General features: G+C 42.5%; 1 protein-coding gene across 2 annotated transcripts in view; it reads left to right on the forward strand.

Annotated features, from left to right (window-relative positions):
• Positions 1–21,254, forward strand: part of ZCCHC2 (zinc finger CCHC-type containing 2) — a 46,197-nt gene extending 24,943 nt beyond the window's left edge. Inside the window, exons 5-14 of one of the 2 annotated variants that reach the window (XM_010961283.3) lie at positions 366–478; positions 3,659–3,753; positions 5,317–5,400; positions 6,923–6,980; positions 7,382–7,517; positions 8,612–8,676; positions 8,989–9,083; positions 12,990–13,118; positions 16,794–18,281; positions 19,189–21,254. In XM_010961283.3, coding sequence (XP_010959585.3) covers positions 366–478; positions 3,659–3,753; positions 5,317–5,400; positions 6,923–6,980; positions 7,382–7,517; positions 8,612–8,676; positions 8,989–9,083; positions 12,990–13,118; positions 16,794–18,281; positions 19,189–19,256 — 2,331 coding nt within the window. In that variant the 3' untranslated portion in view covers positions 19,257–21,254. The remainder of the gene's footprint in view (positions 1–365; positions 479–3,658; positions 3,754–5,316; positions 5,401–6,922; positions 6,981–7,381; positions 7,518–8,611; positions 8,677–8,988; positions 9,084–12,989; positions 13,119–16,793; positions 18,282–19,188) is intronic. The other variant, XM_074355430.1, reaches the window with a different exon arrangement.
• Positions 21,255–22,545: the final 1,291 nt, after the last annotated feature.

Consider the following 22,545-nt stretch of genomic DNA (forward strand, 5'->3'; position numbering starts at 1 on the left):
GGTAACTATAAAGGCAGGGATCACATTTTTCAGAATACTTCTTGAAGATAAAAATACTACCTGTGCTCTGTGCAATGTCCCACTTAACTGAAGCGCCTTGGTGTGGGAGTGCTTGGGGTGCAGCATGTGGGAGGTGGAAGGTGAGTGCAGGGCACGTGTGCACAGCGGTGCACGGCGGTGAGGGCGCCTTGGCCCCTCCGTGCTGCTCCAGCCTGGGGCCCTGTGTTGGGAAGACTTAGAAAAGGAACTGCTCCTGGACAATTTCTGAGGAGGAGGCATTTATCTTCCTTTTATGCCTCTGGTTTGTAACATATTTACCACTAAGTGAGAAACTTAATGTCGGCCATGTGGTTTTTCTTTCCTAGCTTCCAAAGGAATTGTCCTCAGAGACTTTTGACAAGACCATCTTGAGAGCCCTGAATCAGGGCTCGTTGAAGAGGGAGGAACGACGACACCCTGACCTGGAGCCCATCCTGAGGTAACAGTTCACCTGGGCTGTCCCAGCAGTGCTGGGTCTCAGGCCCTCCCGAGGACTGAGGATGGAGTTTTAAGGGGGAAACACAGAGATTCTTTCTCTGGAGTACTTTTTAGAATGGACTTTTTCATCCTTGTGTTAATTAAAGTCCTCTAGGCTATTAAGAGACACCAAAGTAATTTCTTGTATCATTGTACTTTTCAGCCATCTGTTATTGTAAGTAATTTCTTGTAAGATATGCAAATATTTAGTGAAACCTCTTTATTTTCATCATTTATTGAAGAAGGCCATGTCCAACAGCTTGACTTTGGAGATGGTTTTGGATTTGAGTTACCAGGTAAGAAGATGAGGCTAATGGGTGGGAAAGCGAAAGGAAACAGCGCGGGTGGTTGAGGTGCAGTTAGAGTGAACACAGGTGAGTGACAGAGGAGAGCGAGCGTCACGTGTGATGAAGTAACTAAGCAGAAGGAATCAGGTTGAGATTAGAGTGTCAGCTCTCCAGGCTAGTGCACTAGATTTTGAGGTGAAACAGTTGGTTGTGATGTTAGAGGTTTGCAGTGTGGTTTTGGTAATTGTTGCACTCACCGCTCTCCCAGGGCTCCCTGTTAGGAGGAATAAACTAAGGAATAATGGCCAAGGAAACAATGCTGTTTCACTGGAAACTTGGATTTATTAGTAAGTAAAATAAGTAATAGCAGTGTTGGAGCATATGTGGCTTAGAGTCAGGGCTTAAGTGAGACTTACCATCTGTCTTCTGAGGCAAAGATGGCCCAGTTTGGGAATGAGACTTGCTGAGGCATAGGGAGAAAGAGCAGAGGTGTGTATCATTTAGTGACCCTCTTGCTCCCAAGGGAGGGCCCCCTGGGTGTCCTCGGGACAGGGTGGGGCTGAGAAAGGAGGGACGAATGTTTGCTCCTCTTGGAGAAAAACAGAAATCTGGGAGGGAGAGTGTTCACTGTATGACAAGATTTAGGGTGTGATTTGGAAGCAAATGACTGAAATTAGATAGGAAATGGAGGAAGTCAGGAGAGAAGGCAGCCATGCAGAGAGCTGGAGTTTTCAGACTTTGAAGTTCCCCTGCACACACCATGGAAGACGTGGAGTGAAGACAGTGAGGTGGGGGCCGAAGCTGCATGTAAGCGTGGAAGAGGGACCCGGAGGCTAGTGTGTGATGTGGTGAGGTTGAGGGGTGGAGAGCCTGAATATGGCTTCAGGGACCCCCCTTCCCTGCAGCCCACACACGACAGGAGGGGAAATGCGCTCCTTATGTCTGAGGAAAGCCGACCCAGGGGCTGGCAAGGTTTTAGAGTAAGGAGGTACAGGCTCCCTTCATTGCAGGGTGTCTCAGAGGGCACAGTGGAAGGGTTCAGAGAAAGGAGGAGAAATGGAGGGGGGGGGGTGGCTGGGTCTTGTGAGTGGTCACAGAGAACATTCTTTTTTAAAAAATCTTTGATTCTTTTGTACGGCTGGCCTATGGTCTCAACACCATTAATAGGATGTTAGGACACTTAATCTTTTTCTGAATTTTAGATTAGTGTCATCATCATGTCACGTAAGAAATGGAGCAATTATAAAGGATGGGGGAAAAGTGAGAAATAGGAAATGAGTTTATAAGTGAAGTTGAGATTAGGTTGGTAATGGACATACTGCATTTACTTCCAAGTACACTGTAAATTAGGAAAATGAAAATACGGCACTGAAATGTACATTTGGGGTTGGATGATTTCTGTTGTATCAGAAATGTAATCTTGTTTTTCTTATTTAATTGCTTAAGTAGTTTATGGCCACTTTGTTCTAGTTAGGTGCAATTGCCATACTGTGAACCTTGACTTGAGTCTGTATGGTGATTTCAAGTCCGTGCCTTTATCTCAGGTGTAGATTTCCTATACTGGATATACATTTAGTATTTGGAGTTTGTACATGGTATCTACGCTGTTTCTTGGGACTTAAATCTTGAATTGAAGATGTGCCTGCCTGTACTTTTAACCACTTGGTTTGTAAATGTAACTGGGTGATAGATGCCTTTGGATTTTAATCACCAGCCTTAGCTAACGTGTTCAGACCTGAAAATTTAGATTAGCTCCTTTACTTTGTATCTCAGTTTTTCTTCCATCTCTTCATTCCCCCCTTTTATGTTCCTATTGAATATTTACTTCCACGTTTGAGGACCAAGAAGCAATTTTGTCTAATGGACAAGGCAGCTTTGGTCTATAAGGGTCATCTTGTGGTATGGTATTTGATGATTCTATAACTGAATCTGAATGACAGGTCCAAAACCTTGGGGAGAAATTAAGAATGAAAATTTTACATGAGCATTTAAAGTGTTCAGAAGAATAGAAGGGGATTTGTATGCTGAGCAGGGTGACAGTTTAATTTGTGTATACTGTTTGAGTGCTATAACCTTGAAGAATGTCAGTATTCCTTCCCTATGAGGAAATTTGAAGGTGAAAGGCCAGCTAAGTTGTTCAGGGTGATTTCAGCTTTTAAGTAGTTGAGCTGGTATTCAGATCCTGAGTAAACTTTGCATTAGACTGTGCCGTAACTGTATCTCTTTTATCAGGGTCTCTTTTGTAGGGAAGACCTCCAGTTGAAATCTTCCAGTTACATTAATAAAATATGAGGCTAGCTGGTTTTTAAAGATAACAGCTTAGAATCATGGTACGATGCGTATTGCGGTGAATCATCAGTCAGTCATGCCTTAGGCGGTAGGAATACTTGCAACTAACCTGACCACTGTGTCCTGTGGTTTCCAGGACTCCTAGCTTCCCGAACTTCCCAACCTCTTATGATCCGAGGATGGGAAGGTTCCTTCATGGTACAGCCAAAAGATGAAAAGTATCACCTATGAAGAAGGGTAAAGAAACTGCAGTTGTTTTTCTGAGCAGAAAGACAACAGTTGAACCACTTGGGTAAAAGGCTGAAGTAATACATTTTTTGCCAGAATTGAAACCTTACTACTAGATTGTGTAAAGTTAAAAGTAAGCCTGTGTATTAGATTCTTGCAAATAACGTTTTCACTTTTATTCACTTCCTCCTATGGGAAATACGTTACAAAATAATATTTTTTTCCCTTAGGAAAACAGTTTGTTAAACAGCCACTTGAGTTTGTTTACAATCTAAACTGAGTCTCTTGTGGATTTCTATTACATGTAATTAACAAATCTCATTGCTTTTGATATGCAGGCAGCTATTTTCAACTTCATCACAAGCTTTTCTACAGAGTCAGAAAGTACACAGCTTTTTTCAGTCCATATCGTCAGACCCTCTGCACAGCCTCAGTAAGTGTTCCTCTGCTCCTCTGTAGGAATCTAGCATTTTCCTCGCTTGGATTTCTTGCTTCACCATGTCACCTTGAATGGGATTGTCATTTTAGTTAAAGTCAAGGAATAGTGGCATATGATTTAGAAGCATTTGTAGTTTTTAGTGAATTTTATACTGCAATTTTAAAGAAAATAAATTAGAAAAGCTAATATCACAAAACAGGCTGATTCAAAGGCAAAGGCCCAGGCATCTCAAGCTTGTGGGCATACTGGATGCTCACGTTCCTTGACAGACCTGGCCCACAGGTTGTAGAGATGCCTCAGTGCTGTTTGCATAATGGGTAAACCTCTTACAGTCTGACCCTGTTCCAAGTGACCTCCCCGGCTTCCGTGGCTCGAAACTCTGGCCTTATTCTTTTCGCTTTTCCTCTTCGCAGTCATTTAAAGGCCAAGCCACCCCAGACAAGGAACACCTTCCTTTTCACCCCTCCTCACCAATCCTGTTGGTAGTTAGGCCTTTTTTTTTTTTCACATATAGACTTGCAAAGCCTCTCGTCTCAGCTCCTAGTTCCTCAGTGTGCTCTAACCTATCTGGGGATGATCTCGGGGATCAGTCTGTCAATCCTCTATTCAGAACTTTAAACATCTGGTGTGAAGTTCAAGCCCTGCCGTCAGCCCCTTCCTCCTCCCTCAGACTCACTCACAGGCTTGGCAGCCACTCAGTGCCCCCTGCCGTTTGCTGTCCCAGGGTCCTGGCTCGTTTGCACCCTTTCTTCTGTCGCAGTCTTAAAATCACACCTGCTTCAGGCCCCGCCTATAGTATCACCTCATGAAGATTTCCCAGTTTTCTCTTACATTCCTGCGGTTTGGTTTTGCCCTCACGTTTCCGCGTTCATCACCGTCTGCCTTACATTTAGTTTTGTATACACATCTATCTCAGCTGCCTTTTTAAAACAAATATTTTGCCAGTAACATTGATGTGTGCTTATAACAAACGGGTTAACGTTTAGTTATTCTAATCGTTTGTGTGTGTGTGTATGCCTTAAACATTTTAAACAGAAAAGTAGTAACTAGAATTAATGACTCTTTACAACCAGTTGACTAAGACAAGATGAACAGTTAACTCCATGTTTAAACTTATGTCTGAAGAGTGGCAGTAGACCCTGGGCCGTTTGTAGAAGTCTGACCTTGTCACATTATTATTGTTTTTCCTAAAAGGAGCCATCCACATGAATTAGGTATTTTTAAAAACTTTATAGCACACATATGTTTGAGAAGCACTAGTCTAGTCTGCTCCATCTCCTCATTCTGCCCCAGAGCACCAGGGGCCTGGCAGGTGTGAAGCAGCTTGCTCCAGTCCTGTGGCTTTTATGGGGAGAGCAGGCTCCGTGGTTTGGGGACCCCTCTCCCAGTCCAGGGTTTTGTACTGTCATGGTGCTTCCTTCAAAGTCCTGACTACTAGAAATGTTCTCTTTGCCATTAACTCTCCACTCTGATTTCCTTGGAAGAAAAGTAATCATTCTATTTGTTTTTCTATTGCAATTTTCCCTAAAAGTTAACAGTATTTAATACTTCCCATAGATAACTTACAATCCTCTCTGAAGACTTCTAAGATACTAGAACACTTAAAAGAAGACAGCTCAGAAGCTTCAAGTCAAGATGAAGGTAAATGTTGATTCATTGGAATAAGTCATACTGCCTGACATTGTCACAGGACTAGGCAAACAGGCCGTTAGAACAGATGAAGGAGCCGAGAAACAGACCTATGGGAACTTGGAATGTGACAGGTGGCATTACAGAGAAGTGGGGAAAGAATAGACTATTTGGTAAACGGTGTTGGCTGGCTTTTTAATTGGAAGAAAAAATTACATAATTAGATCCTTACTTCTGTCATGCACAAAAAATTTCAAGTGAATAACAAATTATATGTAACATATAAACTTAATGTAATATGTAAAATGTAAAACTTAACTTTTTTAATGTTAATAATCTGGGACGAGAATGCTTTCTTCACAAGACAGAGCATGACCATGGTGATCTTTCTAATCTAAATTAGAACTTAACATGTGACAAGAAACTAGACAGAAGACATGTGCAGGATATTTACAGGTAAAGACTACTGTAGAAAGATTCTTCTGAAAATCAGTCCAGTTAACAACATGGTAAAAGATAAAGACAGGCAATTCATAGAAGAAGAAACTTGAATGGCCACTAAACAGTGTTCAGCCCACGAGTAGTCTGGGAAGTGCAAATTTAGAACAATGAGAGGTTATTTCACACTCATCTGATTGGCAAAACATTTTCCAGCCTGACATTGTCAAGGCTATGAAGTAATGGGAACTCTCATCCACTGCTGATGGGAATTCAAATTGGTACAACTGTTTCGGACAGAAGTTTGACACTGTGTGGTGAAGTTGGAGGAGGTTAATGCTGCTATCCCGGAGTTCAGCTTCTATGAAAATCGTTGTCCATGTGCTCAGGGGACAGGGACTCGGGGTCTCTTGGGAGCACGCGTGTAATAGCAAGTGCCTGGATGTTGGCCGAACGTTGTAAGTGTTAATCAAGTTATGAACAGATTGTGGCATATTCATGCTAGGTGGCAATTAAGGGATATTATAGTGTATTCAGATATGTAGCACCACTGTTGTGTTTGTGAATACACACGAGGGTAGTTAAAATTTTAAAAAATGCGCTGGATTATTTCAACTGGTTAACTTCTGTAGAGGGAGGCAATTGAACAAAGGGAGGCCTTCAATTGTTTCTCGGATATTTCATTTCTCAATAAAAAGAGGCAGATATAGAGATACTTGGGAGGTGGGTACATGGGTGTTGGTTTTATTAATACATGGTTTTTTTGATATTTGAGACAGTTCACTTTTTTAATGGTTAAAAAAGAGCCTGAAATTGAACGTTGTTGTTTTGCGGTGGCATGTTTATAATCAGCTTTCATAGTTTTGGACAAAATTGATTTTGCTATTAGGTGGAACACATTTGAGAGAATATTTAAGGACATTCAGTCATGTACTGTGTCTTTTAAAAACTTGCTTCTTTAAGGAATTTTCTATGAAAAATGCTCAGAAGTGCTCTACATGGTCTGTTGTATTGTTATGATCACATAAATTAGTTGCATCTTCTGGATTTTGCAGAAGCATTTGGTGTAATAAATTGTGTTTTTCCTCTACTCTAGATGTGTTACAGCACACTATAGTCCACAAGAAACACACCGGGAAAAGTCCCATTGTAAAGTAGGTATCTAGTTCCTAAAACATGAACGTCTTTCTGTGTTTTTAAATCAGCATCACATTTACTCACTGGTATATTTGGCTATAATTCTGCCATTTTTTACTATCTGCTTGTTGTTTGTCTCACCTTTTCTGTTTCCCTTTCTCTTCTTTCTTGCTTTTGGGTAGTTTTTTATTCTGTTTTTTTCTTCTACTAGCCTTGATAGTTATATGTACATTGTTTTTTGAGTCTGCTCCAGGCTACCTGGAGGTTATATGCTGCAACTTCGACTTACGAAGTTCTGATGTTAATTGTGCTTGTACCATTTCCCACGTGAAGACTTTGGATCACTGTAGCTTCACTTATCTCCTCCCAACTTGTAAACTGCAGCTTCTCATACTTGCATGAACTTTTCTTTTGACAGCACTGTTGGTACAAGTTGTTCTCCGTTGGATGGGCTCACCATGCAGTATTCTGAACAGAATGGAATCGTAGATTGGAGGAAGCAGACCTGCACCACCGTTCAGCACCCGGAGCACTGCGTGGCCTTGGCCGACCAGGTACGGGGCTTTGTTTTGTCTTCTTGCCATACTGTTCAAGCACCGTTAACTCTGTGAGAGCCGAGCTCTGTGAGTGTTATTAGGTCAGATAGTGTATCTAGTAAGAAATGAAGGAATGTTTCAGTGTTAGACTTTAAACTTAATTGGTATATGTGGTCTAAGCGCTTCTGAGACCTGAAAGAGTTTAGATTTAAATTATTTTGTATTTTGCTTTTAAAGTGGACCTACATTTTTATTGCTCAAAAAACTAGTACATTTTAGTGTGGTGCCTAAAATGTTTAGTCTGAGGGATACATTGTTATGCCAAATTTTTTGCTTTTGAAAGAATTATTCATATCACATTTCAGTCACTGCCTTGCTGTTGGTGATGCGAATTTTGAAACTGATCTTCTCTCATGAGCGGTTGGGCCAGCTTACCAGCACTCCTGATTGTAACAAGGAACTATTTGCTTTCTTAGGAGTTGCTCTAATCCGTGAGCAGAATGCTCTCCAGTGTGTTTAGGTCACATGGCACCACAGATATGGGACCGGGGAGGTGTGCTTAGCTGTGCAGCTGTGCAGAGAGCCACCTTCTCTCTAGAAAATAGGTTTTATTTCTGGCCAACCCTCGGATCCACGTTAACGTTTACTGCAGTGCGTTTTTACGAACTAAAGCATTAAAACAGACTTTGAGAAGGTGTGCGTTATCTTAGTCATACTTAGTTACGGCCTGTTTTCAGGTCCGTCTGCTTGTGCTTCTGCTCCCTCCGCTGCTTCTTAGAGGCAACACGCTGTGTGCGGCAGTTTACCAGCCCATCTCTAGACAGAAAACTAGTAAGCCTGCAGCAGATACGCTACTTGATTGTTTTTTTTGTGATAAGAAAAAATATAGGTCCACTTTAAAAGCAAAATAAAAAATAGATATTTTTCTCATGATTAATATTAAGTATTTTTCAGAGAATATGCAGAGACAGGTAACTTCAAAAAAGAGGCTGGGAATAAAAATTTATTAGAACACACAGCTGGGAATGCGACATTTTCATGTTTGGTATCAGAATAAAAGGATACCTACTTGAGTATGGTGTCACTTTAGTCTGATTTCTGTTCTTTTTTAGCATTCAACTGAAAAACGAAGCTTATCTTCAATAAATAAGAAGAAAGGGAAGCCACAAATAGAAAAGTAGGTTCAATTTAATGTTTCCAGTAATAGAAATTGGTAAGAAAAGGCAACATTTGATTATGGACATATTTAGTTTTTGTAGTATAAACAGTATTTTTCCATTAGTTTTCTTTATATTTTTATCTGGACTTTATTTTTTTAGTTCTAAACAAATCAATATATGAGGGCAAATTCTGTCTTTACAATTATACTTTACTAAACATTTTTTTAATTATAAAGAAATTTTGAGGGAAGTTTTATTAATACTGTACTTACTGTGTTCTCCAGAGAACCTGATAAAAAATGTTGGTAACATGTGTACTTTTGGCTTAGGGAGAAAATTAAGAAAACTGACAGCAGATTAAACAGTAGAATAAATGGTATCCGGCTCCCCACCCCCCAGCACGCCCACGGTGGTTCTGTGAAAGGTAAGGGAGTTTTCTTTCAAATACCCATCACTTAGCATCCCAAGCGTGGTACCTGTTAGAGCAGGTGTTGAGCTGCTGTGTCACATCCTCACTTGCTCTTACCCTGCTTTGATGTGAACAGTGATTTCTGAATTAACTCTGTTAATACTTCAGAGTTGTTTCATGCAGGAAATCTGAGTCAGCCGTGGAGGTAGACGTCCCCGTTGCTACAGTTAACACTCGCCCGCCTTTCCCTTGCCTCACTGGCAGCGGTCTCCTCACCCGTCCCCAGCCAGTCCCCACTCCAGAGCAGAGGCCCGCGGGCCCACTGGATCTTTCCACCCTCGTTCCTGTGTAAAGGCAGTTTTGAAAATCTTGGTGACTTATTCATGTTGTAATGACTGTCCTTTATAGAGTTTTATGGGACTTTAGGGGAATTCAGACCTTGTTGTACTAGATTTGTGTGGTTGTGAGTGTATTTTTTTGTCTTCTGTTTTTTATTGATGTGTAATTGATTTACAGTATTGTGTTAGTTTCTGGGTACAGCAGTGATTCACTTATACGTATATATTCACGTATTTTTCCTATTTTCCATTTTGGTTTATTACAGGTTTATTATTGAGTATCCTTGTGCTACACAGTAGGACCTTGATGTTTAATCTGTTTTGTATATAGTAGTTTGTATCTGCTAATCGCAAACTCCTAATTTATCCCTCCCCAATCCCCTTCCCCTTTGATAACCATAAGTTTGTTTTCTATGTCTGTGAGTCTGTTTCTGTTTCATAAATAAGTTCATTTGTGTCGTATTTTAGATTCCACATGTGAGTGAGACCATATGGTGTTTCTTTCTCTTTCTGACTTACTTCACTTAGTATAACCTCTAGGTCCATCCATGTTGCTGCAGATGGCATTATTTCATTCTTTTTATGGCTGAGTAGCAGTCCATGGTATTAATATACCATATCTTTATCTAGTCATGTGTCGATGGACATTTAGGTTGCGTCCATGTCTTAGCTCTTGTAAATAGTGCTGCTGTGAACATTGGGGTGCAGGTATCTTTTTGAGTTATATTTTTTTCTGGGTATCTGCCCAGGAGTGGGATTGCTGGATCTTATGACAACTCTATTTTTAGTTTTTTGGGGACTCTCCATACTGTTTTCCATAATGGCTGCAACAATTTATGAATACTCTCACCAACAGTGTGGCCCCTTTTTCAATGGAGTATATTTTTAAACTAGGTATTTGTTTACAGAGATTTAATATTGATAAGGAAACATAGTTACATTTTGACTCTAAAATCATGGGGCCAACTCATTGTCAAATGTAGCTTAGATGTTTGCTGACTCCAACTTAAAAAAAACCCTCTGTTTATTAATTTCCCTCTGAAATATTAAGGAATTACCTTTAAGAAGGTTTACCTTTAAGCATTCAGTAAGCTTAAGATATATTTAAGATATTTTTAATGAAGCAGTCATGCATATCATGAAATGTAGATTATCATACTGAAGCTGAAAATGTTGGGTCCTTCTGATTCAGGGATTGTCTGGGTTTTTAAATAAGTAACTCAGTTTAAGGTGAGTATTTTTAATTTAAATTTTAACCTCTATTTTGAGTAAAACACATTTACGTAGTTCAAACTTCTGAAGGTATGAAAGGGAACGAAAATCCCTCACTGCCTCCCTCCATGTTGTCTCCTCCCAAAGCCATCAGTGCTGTTCGTCGTCTGTATTTTTGCAGTGTATTTGCTTTAAAATCCCAGGCTTTAAATCTCTCTGCTAAAGAGATGCATGCGTCACCTCCCTCACATCAGTGCGTCACCCGTGTCTCTTCCACACCACTCGTACGCTGATGACTGTGACACGAGAGAGTTTGCAGGGAATGAGGTGGTTCACCTGCTCCCTTTTAACAGATTACATTGACTTAAAGGCTTCAGCTTCCTTCAATTTAATAACTCTTGTGATTCTGTCATCTAATACATCTGAATGGTTCTTAAGTCTGTCTAGTTCTGTTTGTTCATAGAATACTAGCAGTCAGATTTTTATTGTTAGAATAGTGGCTAATGTAAGTTTTTTTCTCTTTGTCACTTTGTTATGTTACTGCTGTGCATGACTTTTTATCTTTTGAGACACAACAAAGTTTGTACCTGTTTAAAGAAGGCAATTTGCAGAATAGCCTTCAGCATAATTATTTCATCCTCACCTTCCACACCTTCTGACTCTAGGGTCACATATTTTTTGATTATAAGAATTCCAAAAGCTACACAATTCTGAAGCACCTGGATCATCAGAAAGAGAATTATGTTTAGTATAGATTTAGCTTTATGTATTTCGTTCCTTGAAAATTGCAGATTAATATATGACAATTTGGTGATTAGAATATTTACTAGGTATATAATCTAGAGAAAATCAATGAATAAATTGTTATTTTGAGAAATAGCTCCTTTAAAAAAAATTCTGAAACTTACTCTTTGAAGTTTTAAAGGTTTTGTTGTGTTTTGGTGAGCAGATCTTGGCTCACTCTACCCCAGTAGTTCTTTTTTTCAGTCCATCATTTCTGGTTTGAGACTCTGATACTGAATCGTTGATCCTCATAATCCTTGAATTGTTCATTTTGTTAGACGCTGGTGTATGCCCAGTTTCGGTGTGTGCCAGGTTTATGGGTTTAATTTTCATTAGTCCAGTCTAATGCCAGCTTGTTTGGCTACCTTGGCACATGAGATTGTCTTCGGAGAGCCACTAGGGGCGACTTGCATCCCTTTGCTCAGACGTGTTGTGACTGGTAATTCAGAACCTACTGTGTGCAGTCTATTCCAGATTACTTCTGTGAAACTGTTACTTGCTCACGTGACTCCTCTGCCGCTTTCCTCATAGCATCATGAGGGTTTGTGCAGTTTTCCTCTGACAGTTTGGCATTTTATTACCCAGAAGGAATTGTCAACATCCACATTCTTAAGGACTTTATTCTTCGCCAGTATTCACCTCCCATTTTAGAAGGTGGGCTAGGCCAGGCCGCCTCCAACAGTCTTAATACTGTTAGAGATTACTCCCTTCAGAAGATGTGGGCTAGTCACCTGATGTGCAGATTACAGAGACCATGTCTTTTCTCTAATAGTTTGTCCAAATTACTAACATTTATTGCCTTTTACTGGTTCTGCCAGGTTGCCATGGAAATAATTCACTCATCCATAGCTCTTAAGATCTCTCTGGACTGCCTTATGTGGGCATTTATACACTACACACGTGTCAGATGCTTGCTGCAAGGCAGGAACCGTGCTAGCTACTGGGTTTATAGAAATTAATAGGACAGTTCCCTATGTTTGGGTCAGCTGCAGGAATGTGCAGTACTTAAGGTGACCAGTAATCGTGCCTCTGTGCACAAAACAGCGTAGCTGATTGATCCTGACAGTTCTGCACGTGACCCCAACCCTGCACTCCGCGTCCACGTGGCTTCTGGGCAGAACTCAAGGGGCTCCTCGGTCCACTAGATGGGAAGCGTCTTCCTCTTTTTAAATACTCAAGCATAGTAATTTTAACTAAACAGGCATTTTGGGCAGTCAGTTCTGTTCTTGAGTTCTTTAAAGCATGAAATTTTACAACCTGCTCTGAGGAGTTAAAATAAATAGACTCAAAAAGTGACCCAATGTGCTAACAGCACAGACCCCACAAACAGCCTTAATTCTGATTGTGTGACGTCAGTAAAGTTGACTTACTCCTCTCCCTTTGTTTTAAGAATGTATTTGTCAATTCTTTTCAATTAAAATTGTGATTCAATAATGAATTTTTACCTAGGTCAAGGGTAAATTACCTTTTAGGTAATTATAGAAAAACTGAAACAAAAAAAACTTTCACAGCTGTCAACTAATTTCTAATGGTTCAATTCAGAAATTTATTTAAACAGTTCTGTTTTTTTAAATCACGTTATTTTTAGATGTGAATTTGGACATTGGGTCTGGACATGACACATGTGGAGAAACATCCTCAGAGAGTTACAGTTCTCCGTCTAGCCCACGACATGATGGAAGAGAAAGTTTTGAAAGTGAAGAAGAAAAAGACAGAGGTTTGCTCTTTGGAGGGGACATAAGGGTAGCAAAGGAAAATATGTGCTTTCTCAGTCAGTCACACAAGTAATTTTATTGTACTACAAATGTCATTATTGATTTTAAATTTAATTGGTATAAAGGGTGTCTCACAGACCATTGACTTAGTTCCTACAATGTTGGTTTTTTAAACTTAATTCACTGCATGTGAAATTAAAGAAAAAGAAGACAGAGTCATAACAAAATGTAGAGTTGGTATAGAAAGATTGAAAATTGCATATTGTTAGATGCACATGTATTTATAATTTTTATGCCTTTCTGATTGATTGACCCTTAACATTATAAATATCCTTCTTTGTCTCTAACCAGTTTTTGACTTTAGATTTTTTATCTGATAGTAACATAGCCACTTTAGCTCTCTTTTGGGTGTTTGTAGGGTACCTCTTTTTCCATCCTTTTGCTTTAAACCTATTTATGTCTTTGAATCTAAAGTGTTGTCTCTTATAGACACCTTATATTGGGTTATGGGTTTTTTAGCCATTCCGCCCATCTCTGCCATTTGATTGGCGTGCTTGTAATCTATGTGAATTTACTGTAATTACTGATAAGGTGGAATTTACATCTGCCATTGTTTTTTGTTTTCTGTGTGTACTGTGTCTTTAATTCCTTCTTAAATAGAGGCTTAGAGTCAGCCGGAAGAGTTTAGAGCCTTCTTAGGTCTTCCCTGGGCATACATACAGCCCTAGGTATGAGCATGGCCTTCTGGATTACCAGGAATATATCAAAGCTTTTCAAAGCTCCCTGGGGACATCTCATTCTTTAGTTTTACCTTTTAAATATTTTGGTCAGTCTCTTGTAAGCTTCAACTGGTAATGCTGCCTGAGGCAGCCAAATTGTTAAACAGTTGCCACAGACTTGATTGCCCTGTGGGTAAGCGGCTGTTGACGCAGAGTGAACTCAAGCTGCCAGTCAAATAGTGACAGTTCTCTGGGAAGGTGCTTTTAGAGAGCTCCACATCCATGTTTCTTAGGGTGACTACTAGGCTGCTGGCTTTCGTAGCCACTGTAGTTGCAAGACGATTAGTTTACAAGGCTATTTCAGAGCTGGAGAAGTGAGATGGAATTAGGGCAAGGTAGAACACCACAGTGCTTGCTATTCTTGAGAGATTCCGCTGTTTTTCTTTAATAAACATTCCTCAGATTGCTGCAAGCCTTTAGTTGATTCCCAGAATTCTGATGAAAAAGTTGATTTTGACAGTTTTTGCCAGGATTCTTGCTGCTTTTGTGGGGGAGTGCAGTATCAGAGGTCTTTACTCTGCCATTCCAGAAGTGAGATACCAAAAATGGGTATGCTGAATTAAGGATGTCATGCTTTACCCATGGTAATGACATCTGACTCACAGCATCTCAGTTATAAACATCTGAGTAGCACTATCTTGGTTATAAGCTGTGCCCATGCCAGTGGGCAGTATTAAATGATTTCTCTTGGGCAACTGAAAGATCTCTAAAGATCCTTAGATCACAGCATTTCAGACATGGGTGGCTTCTTCCTGCGCAGTCCACAACTTGGGGACCTTAGCCTCTGTTAGAGTATCAGCTCATGTCTTAGGGAGCGACGGCAATAATGCTGCTGTATCACATGTCATTAAGGCCAGTCTTTGCTTCGAAGTTATTTTGAAGTCATCCCAAATGTAACATGCAGTGACTGCCATCAGTTCTAATCAGAGGCAGCACTGCACTTCTGATGAGCAGTTTCCTCATGAGAATAAAAATGAAAGTAACTGCTCAGAGCTGTTATGAAGGTTAAATGAGAGAATTTTCATGCCTTACCCCAAATAGACAAGCTTTCAGTGTGTTTCATTTTACATGTTACGCTAGATTCTGTAGGCGGTACCAGTAATCTGGCTCTTCAGCTAACAGTGCAGATTTGGCCTCCTAGCCAGAGCTAAGTGCATCTGTATGCCAGGTTACTTTGTAGCAGTCCTTTCCTGTCCACAGATATGGTGAGCTGTTGGTGAGCCTGTGCAGAGGAACTTGCCCTTTTCCAGACAGGCTCAGGTACCAAGTGACTAAACGAACCTTCCCCAAATGAAGAATCATTGAGGGCTCTCTGAAACCAACCAGGGGTAAAAAATAAAAATCCCGTGATAAAAGTGTTGATCATTTTTGGAATTTTGTGTGCATGAAAAGGTTGCTTTAAAAAGCATGTAGTTCTGTTCTTATTGGCCATAAAGGGGTTTCATTTTGAGACTTTATACTGTTCAAAGTCAGTGCTAAAAAGGAAGAGACCTAGCTCTTAAGTAGCCAGATGAGTCCTTATAATGCTCAGAAAACCATTTGGGACCATTAAAATCATGGGGCCATTTGCTGTGACTTAAGATTTAAACAAAGCCCAATTCATATAGAAATTTAATTGATCATCTAAAAAATATTACCGCTGCTTTTGAACCTAAACTTTTATTTCTAACTCTACTCATATGATCATACAGACATAGATATAATAATGCCTTAAATAAGTTCTTAATTTTTTGATACCTTTTGTTTTGCAAAGTTTAGTAAGAAACACCTCAGTTATTAAGGCAAGTTTATGCTAGAACCATTTACTCATAATTTATATTAGAGATTCAAATTATAATAGTTGAACTAGTAACATTGTTGACATCCTGTGTCACTAAATAGGTTCTGTTTAGTCTTTCTTACCTGCCACTCTGCTGTTTTGTTTTAGAGGAATGTTGGTGCTCTCATGTTTGCCCTGCTTCATAAAAACATGTTTTATGACTAATGTACCTTCAGTTTTCTTTCCCCAAGTGAAATATTTAAAAATATGAGTATTTATCCCCATTCTAAGAAAACTCTTTCATTCCTTGCCTCTAGATATTTGAGTTCAACATAGTTTTGATTAAACTTCTTTAAATTGTATCATTTATGTCAAGACCTTGGGGCTGGCAGCGCAGAGTATAAATCAAGCAAATTGCCTAAAATTGATTAAGGTTAACTATATCTAATTCCTTTCTCTATAATAAGGTGATTTGAAATAAAGGTCTATATTTTATACTAACTTTTTGTTTCTTCTCTCTCCATGGATTTTTTTTTTAAGATTTAATTTTTTAGAGTAGTTTTAGGTTTACAGCACACAAGTGAGAGGACAGCCCAGAGAGTCCCCATAAACCCCCTGCTACCCCACATGTACAGCCTCCCCCACTGTCGGCATCGCTCACTAGGATGGCACCTTTGTTACCAAGGATGAACCTACTCTGACACATCATTACCACCCAAAGTCCATAGTTTTCTAAGAGTTCACTCTTGGTGTTGTACCTTCAGTGGCTTTGGACAGATGTCTCACGACACGTATCCATTATTATAGCATCACACAGAGTATTTTCACTGCCCTGAAAACCACCTGTGCTCTGCCTGCTCATCTCTCCCCTCAACCCCCACCCCTGGCAACTACTGAGCCTTTTATTGTCTGCACTGTCTCCATAGTCTCGCCTATTCCAGAATCTCCATATTTTTAGAATAAAGTCCTTAGAGAGCCAAAAATTGAAAGAAGGTCAGCCTGGTCGTCAGGAGGCGGCGGGATGTGTTCATCAGTTGCAAACTGCAGAGTTTATTTTAGATGGGCTTAAAATTTGTTTCTAGCCAGAAAGATGGGAGGTTATGCTTGTGTTAACATCTGTGTGTATTTGTTCTCCTCAGACACAGACAGCAATTCTGAGGACTCTGGGAATCCATCAGCAACCAGGTTTACAGGTTATGGTTCTGTCAACCAGGCTGTCACTGTCAAGCCACCTGTTCATATTGCTTCGCTAGGAAATGACAGCGCAAACCTTTTAGAAGATCCCTTAAACTCGCCCAAGTATCAGCCAATTTCCCTTCTGCCAGCTTTACAGTATGTCATGCAAAACGGTGCCCAGAAGTCTGAGGTGGTCGTTCCTCCTCCCAAATCTGCTGACGGCAAAACTATAGGGATGCTTGTTCCCAGCCCTTTCTCTGCAGTGAAGGAGTCCGCAAATTCAACCCCTGTCGGAATACTCGGGACAGCAGCTTCTACTGGAGAATCAGAAAAACACCTTGAGCTGCTGGCTTCCCCGTTACCTCTTCCGTCAACGTTCCTCCCACACAGCAGCGCTCCTGCTTTGCACCTCACAATTCAGAGGCTCAAGTTGCCGCCGCAGCAGGGATCTTCCGAGAGTTGCACAGTTAACATCCCACAGCAACCAGCCGGGAGCCTGAGCATCGGATCACCAAACACTGCCTTTATTCCCGTCCACAGCCCGGCTAGTTTTCCAGGATCTCCTGTCGCTACCACGGACCCCATCACAAAACCCGCATCCCAAGTGGTAGGACTCAATCAAATGGTGCCTCAAATTGAGGGAAGCACAGGGGCCGTCCCTCAGCCTACCAATGTGAAGGTCGTTCTCCCAGCAGCCGGCCTCTCCACCGCACAGCCACCAGCTCCCTACACCTTGCCAGGCTCCCCCCTCGCTGCCGGCGTGCTCCCCAGCCAGAGCTCCGGCGTGCTCAGCCCCGCAGCAACATCTGCCCAGTCGGCGGGTGCGGGCATCAGCCAGGCCCAGTCCAGCGTCCCTCCTGCGGTCCCCACCCACACCCCCGGCCCCGCCCCGAGCCCCAGCCCCGCTCTGACACACAGCACGGCGCAGAGCGACAGCACGCCCTACATCAGTGCCGTGGGGAACACGAGCGCCAGCGGGACGGTGCTGCCGCCACAGCAGATGGGCTCGGGTCCTTGCGGGTCCTGTGGGCGAAGGTGCAGCTGTGGGACCAATGGAAACCTTCAGCTAAACAGTTACTACTATCCCAGCCCGGTGCCCGGACCAATGTACCGGGTCCCGTCTTTCTTCACCCTGCCGTCCATCTGCAATGGCAGCTACCTCAACCAAGCACATCAGAGCAACGGAAACCAACTTCCTTTTTTTCTGCCTCAGACTCCGTATGCAAACGGACTGGTGCATGACCCAGTCATGGGGAGCCAAGCCAACTACGGCATGCAGCAGATGGGAGGCTTTGGGAGATTCTACCCTGTGTATCCAGCACCCAGTGTAGTTGCCAACACGAGCGGTTCAGGGCCCAAGAAGAACGGGAATGTCTCCTGTTACAACTGTGGTGTGAGCGGACACTATGCGCAGGAGTGTAAGCAGTCGTCCATGGAGGCCAGTCAACAAGGTAATCACGAGAGCTCCCAGAGGACTGGTTTTGAGTGTGCCCGTCCCTCCCTCCCTCACTGATCATGGGCATCCTGCCGTAGCACAGAGAGCCGTGTGTGTTCACTGATGGATGCTGTGCTCTCAGTGACAGGCCGTAAGACGCAGGCGGCAAGACCTAGTGTAGACGCGGGTCACACAGCACAAGAAAGTCAGAGCGGTTGTCTCCAATGAAGGAAGAAACCGTAAAGGCACTTTTTAAGGAATATAATGGGAATTTGCATATCTCTTACTAGCAGCACTTTTTTTTTTAAAGCTACAATCCTGTTTCATAGAGTAAGTGAAATTTTAAAACACTGAGAAACTAGGAAGTGATGCCATCCCCTGAGGTGGGAGGTTTTTTGTTACCTGGGTGCACCTGCGTCCAGCCAGCTGGCCCCGTGCGCTTTCCCCGGGCAGCACCTTCCCCTCCCAGCAGACTTTTTTTTTAATGCTGTGGCATTTTAAGGAACAAAATATTTATGCACTGGTTTGGGAGGAAGGCAGTTTGAACTAAGATTAATATTATTACCACCAGAATAAAGAAATTGTTCTCTAAAAAGTGCAAGTAAGACACCAAATTCCGTGTAGACCCCAGACTGTTGCCTCTCACTTGCCTGAGGCTTCTGACATCTCACCACACCTCACACACAGTCTTGAATTGAGAGCATGTACTTGGCACTTTTAAAGAAAGATTGAGTTTGGTAGCCTCAGGTTGACATTTAAAGCACAGACTTCATACTGTTTTTTTAGAAGTCACTTTATCGACCGCTTTGGGGTCAGCAGTGTGGGAGAAGCCGCCTGTGAGGAGCAGCCCGTTTGAGAGCTTGTAGTGGTTTGTGATGTTTGCATTGTGCGCAGTGACTTAGCAGTTCTCTTTCCCGTTTTAGGCACTTACAGACTGAGATACGCACCTCCCCTCCCCCCTCCTAGTGATACGTTGGATTCTGCAGACTGAAACAAGCAAAGCTTGCCTCCTTAATACACTGAAGTGTGGGGAGTCCTGGTGGGGTGTGGAGGGGAGGAAAGGAAAGGTATTTTGTTTGTGTTTCTTTGTATCTACATTTCCTAGATTTCTATGCAGTGGGGATTTTTCCTTTCCCTTGTACCGATGTCCAAAACAAGAGAGTGCATTGCTTTTGAGCCTCTGGTCTCCTGGTTCAACAACAGGCTTACCTGTATGATACGTGTAATTTAAACATCCAGGCAAACTATCAAAAGGAAAATGTCCATGCGTGCTTTTTTATTTTTACACTGAATACTTGCTGTGTGCAATGTTTACTGAATCTTTAAAACTGTGTATTTGACCCTTTTTTTTTTTTAAATATATAACACTGGTAACAGTCATATGGTTTTGGAAAAAAGAAATGGCTTCTTCCCCAGCTTTTCTCACTTTCTCCCTAAATCCTGCTTTTTCTCCCCCACCCTCACTCTTCCCAGCGGCTGCAGGTGTGGTTGGCACTGCCTTGTCCACACTTTGTAAACTGCTCTGCATATAAATTGAGGGTAAAATGTTTCACCTTAACCACAAGGGAGAAGCCAGATGCCCAAAACAGTGTGTATATATGTAATAAACAGCACCACATAAATACACATGTGCAGCGCTTGTTGTCCAAGTAAAAATTAAAACAAGTGGGAGAGAGAGGAAGAAGTAAAACCATATGAAACTGAGAAAATATGACGTATGAAGTGGACAAAGAGCTTTTTCTTAGAAAAAAAAACTTTTTACTCCATCATACTTTTTTAGCCTGTTGCTTCAGAGAGACATAAAGTGAACAAACTAGTGTGAGTGTGATTCTTCTGTGTGTTTGTGTTTGTAATGAAAGTCAACAGCCACCTTTACCTGTAGTCTACCACTGTGTCGTGTAAGAGACACTTGAGTCGTTCCTGCTCCTACACCGTTACGGTGTCACGTTGTGTCAATGTGTGTGGTTTATTTCTCTCTGAACAGAAGCTCTGCGATTCTACGAGTCAGGTGCTTGTTCCCTGACCTGCCTCTCGTAGCAAAGTCACTTTTATAACAGTTTACCACTGTGCTTGATTATAATGTGAAAGACTGAATTCTGGGTGTGTGAAGATGGTATTAATCATGTCAGTGTCATGTCACTAAGTTTAATGCTGCTGTTTAAAACAAAAAGTTTTTTTAAAGCCAATCTATGTACTAAATTGCTTCCAGGTAATTTTGATTTCCTAAAGTGCACTGAGGTTATCTGGAAGACGGGGTGTAGTGTTTGGACTGCTGCTCTCGACAGCCACGAGCACCTAGCACTGCAGAGTCACAGGCTACGGGTGGGGGTGGGGGCCGGGGCGATGCCCCTGCCCCCCCCCCCCCCCGAGCAGAAAGGGCCGATGTTTGTTACGGGGGTAACGTTGGTGTGCAGCAGAGGAACTTCAATATTTGGTCTTGGTTCAGAAGCCTAACAGATTGCTAGACAAAAGGAAACACTTGAAGAAAGAAGCTTCATGGAATGCTTCCTAGGTAGCATTTATATTTATAGCGCCAATGTACATTTCAAAACCTCCTTTCAGGGGTGGGAGGGGAAGGAAGGGAGGCTGTGAAGGGGTAGATGAAAGCTTTAATTTAAAAAGAAAAAGAAGCTTGAGTAAAGGAAATTATTTTGATTAAATATATTTTATTTGCTCTGGGTATTTTTGGACCACATTATTAGATTAATTGTTACGCTGCAGTTAAGTTGTTCAAGCGAGGGTTTTGATAAGCCACGTATGGGCCGCATTGTGAGTTACTTGCCAGTTGTACTTTATGGAGCTTATTTTATGATTTAAAAGACTGTACTGTACATAGGAGGTATGTTACCTTCTCCTTATTTGTATGTTTACCATATACTTTGATATTTGAAATGTTATGTACTGGAAAGGCCACTTATATTTCTAGAACAGATTGGATTTTATGCAACCTTTTTTCCTTGAATTAACAGCAATAAAAAAATGAAAAACAGCTTAAGAATTGTGCTTTATTGCAAATTTTGTAAAAATGGAAGATAAGAGGACATCATACCTGATGGGTTTTGGGGTTTTTTTCTCTTTTTAGAGAATCAACCCATTATTTCCTTATAATGTGGGCAGTGAAATCCCAAAGTTACCTGCCATCCGGGTGTTCCTCAGCTTTTCCCCCAAGGAGCCTTTACTACGTGGGTCGCCCGGGCGACTGCGGACAGAAGGGACTACGTCTCTGTGCGGACCGAGTGCACGCTGTGCACCGGAGGCTGGGACAGGGTCCTTGTCACCCCAGAGCTGTGGCTCTGCTCAGGCCCTCCCTCGTCCTAGCTGACCTCAGGGCTCTCAGTGTCTCTCACTGGTTCTCCGGTCTGTAGCCCCGCCTCAGGTCAGCTGCCACCCAGTCAGTGAGGCGTGAGCGACTTCACGGAGGCGCTTTCCAAGTGGCCGCAGATTAGTCAGTCACGTCCTCTGAGGTCCAGTCGCTCAGCGCAGCCCCTCCTGTTGTCCCCAGTGTCCCAGTGAGGGGCAGAATGATTGTTCAGAACCACCTAATGACCGCTTTCTCTGTAGCCAGCCGGGCGGCGCCTGTGAAATGAGCACACAGCCCGACGCTTCAGACGGCACATCCCCCAAGCGCGCCGGCGCCAGGCATGAGCCACCTCAAGGCAGCTCGCATCTCCAGGGTCCTCGCCACCGTGTCCCTTCTCCCTCCTTCCCTGACTACCCCAGGGTCACCACTAAATTTTTTACTCCATTTTCCCCTCAACGTTTCACATCCTCCTTCCCCAAATATACGATGTGTTTCCACTTCTCGAGGCTTTATGGAAAGGGTGTCCTGTAGCCAGTTCTCCGGGACCGTCTCTCCTCCCCTGGCTCTGCGGTCCTGTTGCTACACTCCTGCAGTTCACTCACGTTCGCTAACTACAGTGCACCACTGCGCTGGAGGAGGAAACACACACAACTTACCTGTTCTCTCAGCAGACATTGGGTGGGTTTTACTTACTCGCTGTTACAGCAGCAGCGTTTTTATACCAGTCTCCTGGTGTGTGCTTCTGTTCTCCAGGACGCGCTCAGGCTGGGCTGTGGGACGGCGTTTCCCACGCGGCTTACACTCAGGCCAGCAGGGGCAGGCCAGGCCCTCTGTCCGCCTCCCAGCCCCCTCCCGGGAGCTAGGACCGGGCCCTGGGAGGCCTGGCGAGGGACAGGGGTAACCTGGAGGCGGGTGTGGAGGAGCCTGACTGTGGGCAGGGTTTGGACAGTCCCCGTGCCGAGAAGGGGTGCGCTGGAGG

The sequence above is a fragment of the Camelus bactrianus genome, chromosome 30, assembly GCF_048773025.1.
Source record: "Camelus bactrianus isolate YW-2024 breed Bactrian camel chromosome 30, ASM4877302v1, whole genome shotgun sequence".
NCBI lineage: Eukaryota > Metazoa > Chordata > Mammalia > Artiodactyla > Camelidae > Camelus > Camelus bactrianus.